Source organism: Plodia interpunctella, chromosome 25 (assembly GCF_027563975.2).
Source record: "Plodia interpunctella isolate USDA-ARS_2022_Savannah chromosome 25, ilPloInte3.2, whole genome shotgun sequence".
In the NCBI taxonomy this organism is placed as follows: domain Eukaryota; kingdom Metazoa; phylum Arthropoda; class Insecta; order Lepidoptera; family Pyralidae; genus Plodia; species Plodia interpunctella.
In genome coordinates, this window is record NC_071318.1 from 4,780,618 (window position 1) to 4,793,088 (window position 12,471).

At 32.9% G+C, this 12,471-nt stretch overlaps 1 protein-coding gene across 1 annotated transcript; it reads left to right on the forward strand.

The window, feature by feature from the left end:
• The first annotated feature begins 5,819 nt into the window (after positions 1 to 5,819).
• On the forward strand, positions 5,820 to 8,157 carry LOC128680871 (uncharacterized). Its single transcript, XM_053764338.2, has one exon. The coding sequence runs from the start codon at positions 5,900 to 5,902 to the stop codon at positions 7,190 to 7,192; it is 1,293 nt and encodes a 430-aa protein (XP_053620313.1). The 5' UTR covers positions 5,820 to 5,899; the 3' UTR covers positions 7,193 to 8,157.
• Positions 8,158 to 12,471: the final 4,314 nt, after the last annotated feature.

Consider the following 12,471-nt stretch of genomic DNA (forward strand, 5'->3'; position numbering starts at 1 on the left):
ACTGACTTGTGGTACTCAAATAAAACCAATCCCATTCATATCCTCCGGCGGATGTATTATGATGTTAATGAAGGAAAGTGAGTTTAAAATATTCCTTGCAGATTCTTTTGCAGTGCATCCAGAATTAGGAGAGGAGAATTAAGGATTTCTTCGCTATAATAAGAAAGAAGACAGGCATATTGCGCAGAATTCGTGTTAGCTCCAATATATTTCTGAGAGCTCTCGTGAAAGGTAAGAATCACCGTTTTACTTGTACACCAGAGGCCAAATATGTAGTTTCATTTCACTATGGTCTTTAACAGTTTAGCCATGAAAGCACAGCCGACATGAAAGCACAGCCGACGTGATAGACAGACAATCGCATTTTTTTATTGGTACGGATTAGTATGCATATTATGGACTAGATGTTGCGCGCGGCTTCGCTCCCGTGAGAATACATTTTGAGATAAAATATAGCCTATTGCAATCTTGTATAATGTATAAACATACAAACATACAACGCCTCAAACATACAAACTCACAAACGCTTACATACATCTTTATAATAATAGTAGTATAGATTTAAAGTGCGAACTAGGATTCTCGTGTCACGTCTAACATTGGAAACGTATCAATACATTAAACCGCTTGGCATTGACAGGTCATCAGTTACTATCAGGCGTTAACTGACACGGGACTTTTTAACCTTCTTTATCCTGTTATCATCGCTTTTGGTAAAATAGTAACTTCTCTTAAAAATATACATAGCTTTCACATTTCTTTTGCCATGTTATTAAAAAAAAGCATTCATTTTTTTTATCAAAGACACGAGTTGGTAAGCGCAAAAGACAGATACCTACCTAGGTGGCAATTCTAAATTCAAATCCACAGTGATAGATTTTTTAACGGGACATGAAAAAATAGAACCGGTAAAACGGGTACTTTTTTAAAGACTGTGCAAGTTTTTGAAGACTATACGTGTGGGTCACAATGGTCGACATCATTTTAAGTTTGTATTGTAAGCTAATTTACAACGTGAAAATCTAAAATTAATTAAGTTATTATTATATCAAAACTCCGCAGTTCAATTTTCTATATTTTTTTATCGTGGCTCTAAATACTTAATTTCCTTTGTCACATTAATCCGGCCAAGCTTCTTGGCTGTATACGTTCAAATTCGGTTGTCCAAATCCTCTTCAGTAAAAATTTTAAAACTTTTCACGGGTGTTCCGCGTCGGTTGTTTCAGAATGGTATGCTAATTTAAATTTCATTTCGATTTACAGTTATGCTGGATAAAATAAAAAGATTTCTTTAATTTCCATTTTATTCAACAGCACTTCAAGTTACCCTATATGAACCTCTATGGCGCGGTAATAGCGGCGATTTTGGGTAGGTTGATGAGCTTTTGACTGTACAGTCACACAACTCATAATGCACACAACAACCAACCCAAATTCATTGCAAAATCGCCGCTATTATTGCGCCATAGAGGTTCTTGTAGGGTAACATGATTTGCTGTTGACTGTACTATAAATGACACTGGCTATTTTAACACTCTCTAGAAGACTAGGCTTTGTCAGCCAGACATAAATGACATTTTTGACACAAGCTTATATTGTTGTCAGAGTGATCCATGGATTTAGTAAGTAGTAAGTACTTATATTACTAATTCAATGGAGTGATCTGCTTTCAATGTATGACAAGAAAATTATGCCTGTGCAGTAAAACGTTGAGGATTTACCTCGTTTCTGGGTATACCATCAGGTCATGCTTATAATAATGCATTATTATCAAAACTAAACGTGTGTACAGAATTTCAGCTCCATAGGTTACAGATATCTGCTTCAAAATTGACTTACACAGGATACTACCCGAACATAAATACTGAAGTAAGTAGGTACATACATACAATGCAAGTTATATAAAAGTTTGTAAAGGTTCGCTTTGTGTGTTGTTTCATCTTTATTTAATACAAAATCTAGGAATACCTTGCAATAATATAAAAGCTTGTCTCAAATAAGGTAAGAAACTGAAAACGCAATCTTTTTCTTTTTCGAGTTTTGTGGAGGTCGCTTTATACGTACAGATTTATTATTTCTAATGAAATTTGTATTATATTTATATGTTTTTTTTGTAAAATCGTGTAGGTATCTATAGTGCTTAACTAGTTATTAATAAGTTAGATACTAATCACCAATCGTCATTTCATAATTTTAAGTTACCTTGCGCTGGAGTTTCATTTTCGTAGGAATTTTGCGATAAAATTGTTATTGTATACTAGCTTATACCCGCGACATCGTTCGCGTGAACTCTATGTATATAAAAGTGAAGTTACTTATATGCCAAACCAGTTGGACGGATTTTATCAAAAATAAATTCGTCGTCATCAAAAATTAGGCCTATAACTGAATGAACAACTTTATTAAGACGTAATTTCTATAATATTACTAGATTTTACCTAGGGCTTCGCTCCCGCGGGAATTTTGAGATAAAATATAACCTATAGAAATCTTGGATAGGTAATGTATATTTTTAATGCTGAAATTTTTAAATCGGTTCGGTAGTTTCGGAGATTTCCCTCCTCAAACATACAAACATTTATAATAATAGTATAGATTGTGTAGCTGGTCTTTTTGTGTTCCATATCAGATGACCCAGATCTGAATTTTTTATACCTCAGTGTTTGAAATTATCGCGTTCATACAGACGGACAGACTTGACAGGGGTAGGTACTAACTTTTTATAATTTTAATAATATTTGAATGTTCTTAGTCAACGCTAGTAAGTATTATTTAAGTATGTTACTTAATTAATTTATTTAAGTATTTCATTTAATTTAAGTATTTTATTTAGTTTATTTAAGTATTTTATTTAGTTTATTTAAGTATTTTATTTAATTTATTTAAGTATTTTATTTAGTTTATTTAAGTATTTTATTTTATTTATTTAAGTATTTTACTTTACTTAGGTATATACCTACGTTCTTAGTTCATCGCAAATATAATTTATTTAATTTTACTTTCTATAGGAATATAAGTTCGTAACTTGTAAGGGACATAAAATGCGTGCTATTGTGTAAAGCGCTATACGAACATAATGGTTACGACATCTAGGGAAGTGTAATGTGAATTATTTTTCCAGGACAATAAGTAACATACGATTGTATTTTTATATACTTCTTATATTTTATTCAGGGTTCTTTCATATTTATTACTATGTATTTTTTGTTATTCGCTCATTCACGGCCACTTCTGTCTTTATATATAGCCGGCTTATGACGCGGAAGCATGAACATTGAGTAGTTTGTTAGAGTGCATTTGTTTTAAACTAATGGAAAACCAGCAATGTACGCCGAATTCGCCAAGTTCGGCGAACTGGAGGCCTAGCATCAACTTTTACAAAACTATTCCTATGCAACTCAGTTCAATTTAGGAATCTAACATTAATCGCATTAATTCCCAGTAAGCATTTTGTTTAAGCATTATCGAATCACTTCATTCCCGCCCCACAATCCTTCTATTGTCCATTATTATAGATTTTATCCGTTCAATTGAGACCCCAAGGGCAATAATAGAAGTATTGTACTGTATTGTTCTCTTTTAGTATTCTTCAACGCGTATTGAGAATGCAATTAAAATAATTATCGCCTAGGGGTGTTTATTTCTAGTGTGTTTTGAAGTATTCGATGTGGTGGTCTGAAAGTGTTGCGTATGGTTCCGTCCTAAAACAGGAGCACTCCATAACCACCCGTGGATTATGTACGAGCCGACCAAAGATCACATAGCCTCAGCCATAGTCAACAATGCCATTCCCATGGAGGGCTGACGTCAGGCAAGCTTTGAAATCAGAGCGCAATCTTTAAAATTGTAAATTATTTTTTTTACGCTGAACCTCGGATTTGCGTCATCAAAACTTCTCTCGTTTCTTCTCATATTCCTCATATTTACATCTCTTTCTTGTATGGATGAAATCGAAGATACGACGGGGTCTATAGACTTCTCTGTCTACGCATTACACAGATAACACGATTTTCTCAAATAACATTTAAAGCTGATACAATAACAATGTTTAATTAAACCGGTGTTATTATAGGTAGGGTTCTGATTTCATTGCGCGATAAGTTGGTACTGGTACGAGGTATGTGGGAAAGGTCGTAACTACCGACCTAATATGAATGTGATGTGAGGCAAGTACTTAATTCCATTGTAACTTCAAATAAGTATTGTGATTCTAAGATCTTTAAATTGTATTCAATTTATTATTTTCAGGTCAGTAGCTACAATGAAATACAACTTATTATCTTCAAAGGTTTACATTTTCAAAATATAATTTTGCTATTGCATTGTAAAGATTGGCTAATAAACGGATGAACGAATAATAACGGATGGAATATAACCTGGAATTAACCATAGACCTTTTTTATCCCGAAATTCTCACGGGACCGAAGTCTCGGGGCGCAGCTAGTATACTATAAATTCAATATAAAAAAAAGTTAAGGACATCCAACAATTGCCTTTCACGAGTCGAGTTTCAGAGATACGCCCCAAGGGTCGCACAGACAGATATATTTATTGTTATTAGATGTTACTTGGATGACTCGTCTTTTTAGTATATTAGACTTTTGCGACATTGTGGGTCTCCGAAGGACTAAGGCCGGATATTTTGTTGGAAAATATTGGTTAACCCCTCGATCGAGAAAGTGAAATGTCAAAACGACTTGTAATGCCATATTACCACCTTGCGAAAAAAATTACGTCAATCAATAGAGAAATTGCTTACATCGCAAAAAATATATAACGCTTTGCATTCTAACCAAATTTTATAATTATGTAAAGAAAATTGTACTAATAGTTTAATTTCCTAAATATCAGGTAACAAAGGAAAATTATTGTAAAAGCAGTTTAATTGTTCAACTACCTAGGTGCTTAGTTCGAAGTTTGCGGCAATTTCGGCTACGACTCAATTGGACCTTAACGCCATACAATTAAAGACCAATGGGGTCACCGGATTCGCGATGATCCAGCTGCATTGTAACCGTCTGTGAATGAAATTATCCATGAATTATTGATATCATTATGAAATGATCGTAAATACTCAAAAACTTCGTTTATTCCTTCATTTAATATTAAAGCAAAAATGTAAGTAATCAAAGAAAACAATAGGTAACAAATTCCAATTTTGAAAATATAATTTCACATTTTCACACTGTGGCTAACGGGAATCGATGTGTTTACTTTGACTAAGTTATTGTATCAACTAGTGGAGGCCTCCCCGTAGTTAGAACTAAAGCATAACAAAACTTTTGCATAGGTGATTCGAAATTTGAATGGCAGAACTAATATAAAACCAGCTAGTACACATATGTATATGCAGAATAAATAAAAAGACTTAAGTATTTTATAATGACTGTCTTATTTTTAACACCCATGTCAAATTCTATAAAAGTAGTCTAAAGGCATCTGACATGACATTTATTAGTTGCGCCACCTAGAGCACTAGCCGCACACCCACTTCATTTAGTGAACATAACAGATGAAGCAAGTGATGGTCTACTAAGTACATAATGTACCTATCTAGGTATTCTTAGTTTTCATACACTTCATGAGTTAGATTGGCAGCTACAGCTTCAAAAAAATTGTTTAATCAAAATAACTTACTATTTACCATAAAAATATTGTTTAATGTCCTAAACGGACAGATTACAATAATAAGAGGAAAAAAATAAAACTACAGCGACGGCTGTATGGGCTTAGATTCATTGCCTTTCCACATGGATAAACGAAACCAAGAAAAAATGACATTGTTAAATGCACGGACTGACAGTAATGCGAATGTTTGTTTGTTTACAAATTTACTATAAGCGTTCCGAAGGCGAAAAAACAAATCAAATTAATTATGTTATAAAGAATACTTTGCAATATGGCTTCGAACTCGCAAGAAGCAGTTTACAATAGTGATACCTCACAGAATGCTGAAAGTACAGTGCTATTCGACCACGACAACCTTAAAAAGAAATTTAATTTGTTTCTCAAAAGATTATGTCCAAAAACTGTAAATCTCGCCAATCCATCCTGGGCCTGTGTGATAACATACATCATAGGCGTTATATTAGAGGGTAAGGAGAAGCAGAAAAATAATGAAAAAGTGGATAATTTGTCAGAGTGTGCGATGGAAACTTATGATGTCATGAAGAGTGACAAGAAAGATGTTCTGGTAGTCAAAGGGAACAGCCCCAAACCTATCATTGTCGTACCCAATGAAGAATGTTTCGAATTGCTTGCAAAAATTCATTTGGACAATGATCATGCTGACTATGAAACAATGTTGAAATTTGTAAGCAGCAATTACTTAATAAGCGAAGAAAACTTATCATTATTCATGAAACTGTGTAATGTTTGCACCAAAAGCGAGCCATTTGTCAATCACTGTTACTACATTTTTGTTATGGATTTAACTGACTTTGAAGATAAACCGTACAGATATATACTAACACTTGTTGAGATATCTACACACTTTGTTCATTTACGACCTCTAATTTTTGATTCATCTTCAGAAATAGCAATAGAGTTATTAAAAATATTCAGTGACTTTGGCCCCCCAATAACATTAAAAACAACTACAATCAAGTTTGATTTTTTCATATCCGTAAATGCAAAACTTATACAAATGTGTCCAGAATTTAATGTGCTCATTGAAAAAACTGAGTGGACCAATACGGAAAACTTTTATAAATCAATTAAGCACGAATTATATGAATGGATGGTAATGACTGGATGTTCAAATTGGGCGACAGGATGTCGTATGGTGCAGTGGCGAATGAATAATATATCAAACAGTGAAAACAGAACCCCTTTCAGTCTAATCTTTGGTGTTCATGCTAATTATTCACTATACACCAATCCTATCTGGCTATGTGTCAACGAAACAACAAGTGATGTTAAAAAATTCAAAAGTAAATTTTGTATATTGGAAAGAAAGTCTATTCCCGAGGTGTCAAACTTTATTGTGAAACGTGAAGCCACAGATAATAAAGATGAACTCATGGCAGATCGTCAAAATTCGACGTGTCATATTTGTCATTATCCAATTACTATGACACCTTCATATTGTACGACTTGTCAATCTACAATACATTCATTTTGCGGGTATAGGTATAGTGGTAAAATGAGTATAGTGTTAATTATGTGTGCAAAGTGTAAGAAGAAAGTCTAAATATCACATAACTACTTTTAAACGTTCACTTTGCATAATTACATACTAAACAAAAGGTATTAAACGCGCACATACCTTTTCTATTTCCCATACATTTCCAACCTTTTTACAAAGGTCCGAGAACCAAAACCTATGGGAAATAAAAAAGGTATGTGCATGTTTAATACATGTTGTTTTGTATATCTATCAAGTAATGTTCACATTTTGGAGGACACATGAGTGCTATATAGCAGTTTTGTAATTTATATTTCATTGTAATGTAGGTAGGTAGGAAATAAATTAAATTTTGTAATTAGAATATGTTTGAATGCAAAGCTAGGTACTGTCTTACCCAAATAACAGATATATAATAGTTTATTGAAATATTCACACTTAGACTTCGCCCGCCTTTATTTCATGTTCCAATGAGTTTTAGGAAATGGGTTTATATTTTCTTTTTATGCATCTGTTTAGATACGTAAACATCAGTTTAAAGATAGTTATTATATACATTTGACATTATAATGTAATTTATGATTTATGGGTCATTTTCATCTGCAGTGTAAAATGATCAAGTCTTTCTTATAAATCTTTTTGTTTCGCCTCTAATTAATTAGTTTTTATTCTTACATATTACTAATTTAGATTTCAGAGCTTAAATAAACGAGGGTAAACCACCCCCTGAAAAAAATAAGCATCCACGTGCTTGACAACTTGCTCACGTTTTTGACTTTCAAGGGAAATAGACGCCCACGTACACCACATTTTTTACTATGGCTTTCAATTTCTACGAAATATGTTAGATTTGCAACTTCTGGAATACTATATAAAAGAAAACAATGAAATTAAGAAGCATGTATTTATTATTTAGAAAAATCATTAAACAAAACCTTGTTTGTTTCTACTATAATTGGTATGTTACCTAGAACAATAATTAGTTGTTGGCATTCTTATTACCTAATATAACTCTCATTTATTCTATATTCTAACTAACACTTTTTTATATTTACATGAAATATACTACTTAATTAATTGAACATAACAAACACTATCATAATAACAAAACAACTCAAGCAATCAAACATAACATGACATCAAAAAAACATAAAACTAAATATATTTTTTATATTTCTTGTACATAATTGAATATATTTTTTTGCAAATTTGAAATTAAAGTTAAATACAATTTCACCTCTTTGCGTGGGTGTTGATTCTGGCAGCAAGCTTAAAATATAATTTTCTGCGACAATTAAATGTCCTTAGCCTCCTGCCATGCAAATACTATAATAGCTAAAGTCTTAGTCTTATTGTCTTCTTTTTTTTCCTCGTCTTTCTTTTTGCTTTTTTCTGTTCTTCAGCCTTTTTTTTCTAGCCATCTAAAAAACAAAAAACAAAGGGACTATCAAATACTTAAACAAGTGAAAAGTAATTATAAAAATAATGCAAATTCGACCTAGTTTAGGACTAAAAGAATAAATTGCTAGATGGCAATGGCAGTACTAGCGCGTTACGTTACCAATCATCTTAAGCAAAATTAATAAAAAAAGAAGTCTATGACTAAAACAAATAAAAAAGTCAGAAACATGGTTACCTGTCAAAAACGTGTCCGTTTCACGACTCAAAATTCCACGTTTTGACAAATGTATATAACCACATCTTTGACATTATTGAAACGTGCCAGAAAAAAATAACTTCAAAAGTTCACGATGGACATGCAAATAGGTTTATGCCATTTTGACTACATTTCCCACCAAATACATGAAAATTCACAGTAAAAACATTAATTGAAAAGAAAAAGTTTCGATCACAATTTTGACATGGTATGCTTTACATTTTTAACATCAAAAACTTCAAAAAATCTTACTTTGTATTTTGTAGGTTTCTGTCCTCTTGTCAATCCACGATGTAAATGGCCGACTCGTTTTTTTTTCTACCAGTGTTGCTCGCGTATGTTTTTGAAATTCCGAACAAAAGTTATTGGCGACGTTTGGCGAAATTATGTGGCTCCACGTTCATGACAGTTTTTTTTTATCACAAGACAAAGTGAGTTATAAAATCATAATTAATTCTCGGATTTGCATGAAATTATATACCATGATTGATTAAATGGTAATGTACACTTGACATGTGTTCTTATTTCATTATACTTAGGGAGAAAACATCAACAGAGCCCAGACATTCAAAAAACGGGTTTTGCACACACCATGTCTCATGACATTTTGTAACGAATTTTTTTATTATAATTATTTTATAACTTATAGTTATATAAAAAATGCTTACCTGCTTAAAGACCATAGAGACACATCTGTTAATAAAATAATAAGAATTTTTTTTTTAACCAGAGCCAGGAAAACATAGTGTCACAAAAAAACTAATGAAAATGACCCTTATACATAATAATTAATTTGCAGTGTGCAGAGATTTTATGTCATAGAAATCAAATCCATATTAATATTATAAAGAGAAAAGAGTTCTATTTTTGTTTCTTTGTTTATAACGGATAAACTCGAAAACTACTCGACCGATTTTGATGAAATGTGGCACAGAGACAGACGAAAAATTCAGGAGTGACATGACGCGGGCGAAGCCGCGGTCAAAAGCTAGTATTTCAATAAAAATACTTTCAGTCAGACAAAACAACTTTAGGTAGTAAGTAGATTATATCCCAACGAGAAGCGTCCTATTTAATCTGTGCTGTCAGTAGTAAACCTGACGTAAAGGACGGTCACGGGCAATTAAAGTTCAGAACTGAGCTCGTTCAAATTCTCCATTCTATTGGTCACCTACGAAGCAAATAGAGTTCCGGCCCGGCTTTGCTTGGGTAAAACATAATAAAGTATACATTTAAATCTATATAAGGAATCATAATTGCATGAAAATCTGTGCAGTACTTTTTGAGTTTATCGTGAACATACAAACAGACGCGGCCTTTGTTTTGGTGAATACTTTGTTTTATAATAATGTAAGGATAGTAATAATTATTATCTTGTATTGAAATGAGAATTTATATCTCAATAAGCTACAAACTACTGGCATTTCGGAACTAGCACTGTTCAGAAATGCCGAAATAAACTCATTAAAACCAGTGTTTTTCCCTATCATTCCAAAAGGGGGTCTTTATGGGCCTATTAAATGTCTATCTGTGTGCTTGTTCGCGCATCACGAAAAAACTACCAATTGAATTTAATGCTGTTTTTAGTGTTGTATAGCAGAAGGTCTAACTTAAAATCTGGTATAAGTTTAATCGCAATACGTTTCTTAGATCCCGTTAACAGCCGAGATATCGATAATAAGAAGTTGTGAGTGGACGCACGAAATAAAAAAAAGCTAGTCAAAATACATATTACTATTATATGTATATATATATTATGTGTCTTACATAATATTCAATAATTGTACCTGTCTAACGTTGAACATAGTCATGTCAGATGCCTTTAGGCGAATTGAATAAAATCCGGCTCCAATATTAGAAAGTAACACATTCGAAAAGAAAGACAGATTGATCTGAATGTTCTATTTGGTTCGTAGCTCTGCGTAATTTACAGAGGACACCAGTTTGCCGTGCCGTCTCGTCTATAAAACGGAACCAGAGTTTAAGCGTAAATTGCAACATACAATTTTATTTCAAACACAATTTTAAATGGCTATGTCTGTGTAAGTATATTTATTATTTAGATTATCGTTTCCATTGTAAGTTCATGAAGTGAACTTAGTTTTATTTTATTTTTTAGTTATTGATATAAGGGCCTGTTTCACCACTTCTTATAAAATATCGTTTTGTAATCTGTCAGATATACTAACAGCTAGATAAATCTGCCTGATGTGATTAGCCAGTTAGTCCTATCCAATACGTTCCATATATTATCATATACGGTACGGTATAAAACACGCCCTGACTATTTTTGAAAGTAAAAGTTAAATTATGGCGATGTACTTGACGTTAATACCTATTGTTGTCAATTAGTTGTTAAGGATATGTATCCCTCACCCGCCTAATACGACACGCCAGGATAACTGAACGGAATGGAACTAGGTACTTAGGTACTCGCCATTTCGCCTTCGAAGCGGTGGTGGTGAAGCCCGCCTGTGGATCGAAAGGTCCCAGGTTCGAATCCTACTCGTGCCACATGAGTTTGTATACCAATCTGACTCGTGTATAGTATTTTCATCGACCACCACTTGCTTCCGGTGAAGGAAAAACATCGTGACAACCAGTGTGTGTCCCACACTGGTTGATTATTAACTTGTGTTTGAAATTGAGAAGGCAATGGCAAACCACCCCATTAATAATGCCAAGAAAATCGTTACGTGTGATTCATTCCATGTAATGACCACGACCCTCAGTCATGAGGAATACGACTATGAAGAAGAACTCGCCATTTCTAGAATCGTCTATCGATCGATTCGCAAATCGAGACAATCGCTCAACAGCAAAATCAATCCAACTCGGAACTTCGGGCGTTCGATTCGTAGTGTTTCTATGAATAAATCGAGACAGTTTGAAATTGGAATACCCTTTGTTATGAATATTTTGATAGATCTTGAGATTGAGAGAGAGAGAGGAAGTAGATGAAATAACTGTTGGCAAATAAGAAAAATATTTTTTTTACAAAAATGTAATTTTTGATATAAGCTTTTATTATTGTCAGAGAGGCTTATATCAATTAATGTGTAACAAAAAAAATCAGGTCCGTGCAGTAAACCGTCGAGGAGTTCCCACGTCTGGAGCCGTTGAATTTAACACTAAAATTGATATCGTTCGGGTTCACACACAACGCCGGATCAACAAAAAAGAAAAATTCCTTATTTTCATCTAAACGTCTCGTATAAAAATAAATGGTCCGAGCTTATGATGACGTAAATAAAAAAGTAAACAAATAAAACGAGTGGAGTCTATGGTGGAACAACGAGAATCTGTTCTTGACGTCTATTTCATAAAGGTACACTTCAGGCCCAAGGAAAAGATTTCATAATTATTAATAGTAAAATACCTACATGTAATTAGAATTTGCAAAAATATTCATTATTTTTTTTTTTGTGTTTCAGACAGGCAAGTAATTTATAATAAGTAATTATTATAATATTTGATCTCTAAGCTTTAAGTGAGCATGTAGACAAAATTTCCCCAGTGATCAAAAAGACACCCTGTATTTTTTAACTTTGTCAGTAAATCAATATTTTTTTTATATATTTTATAGTATATAATATGAAAAAATATAACAATCTTGATATATTTCTCTATCAAGAAAAATATACTTGAAGGCAATGATTATTTTATCTTTTCCTTCAGCTAAGCATAA

Bases quoted from the DNA above. Each gene is read 5' to 3' on its own strand.
- LOC128680871 (XM_053764338.2), top strand. From the start codon at position 5,900: ATGGCTTCGAACTCGCAAGAAGCAGTTTACAATAGTGATACCTCACAG.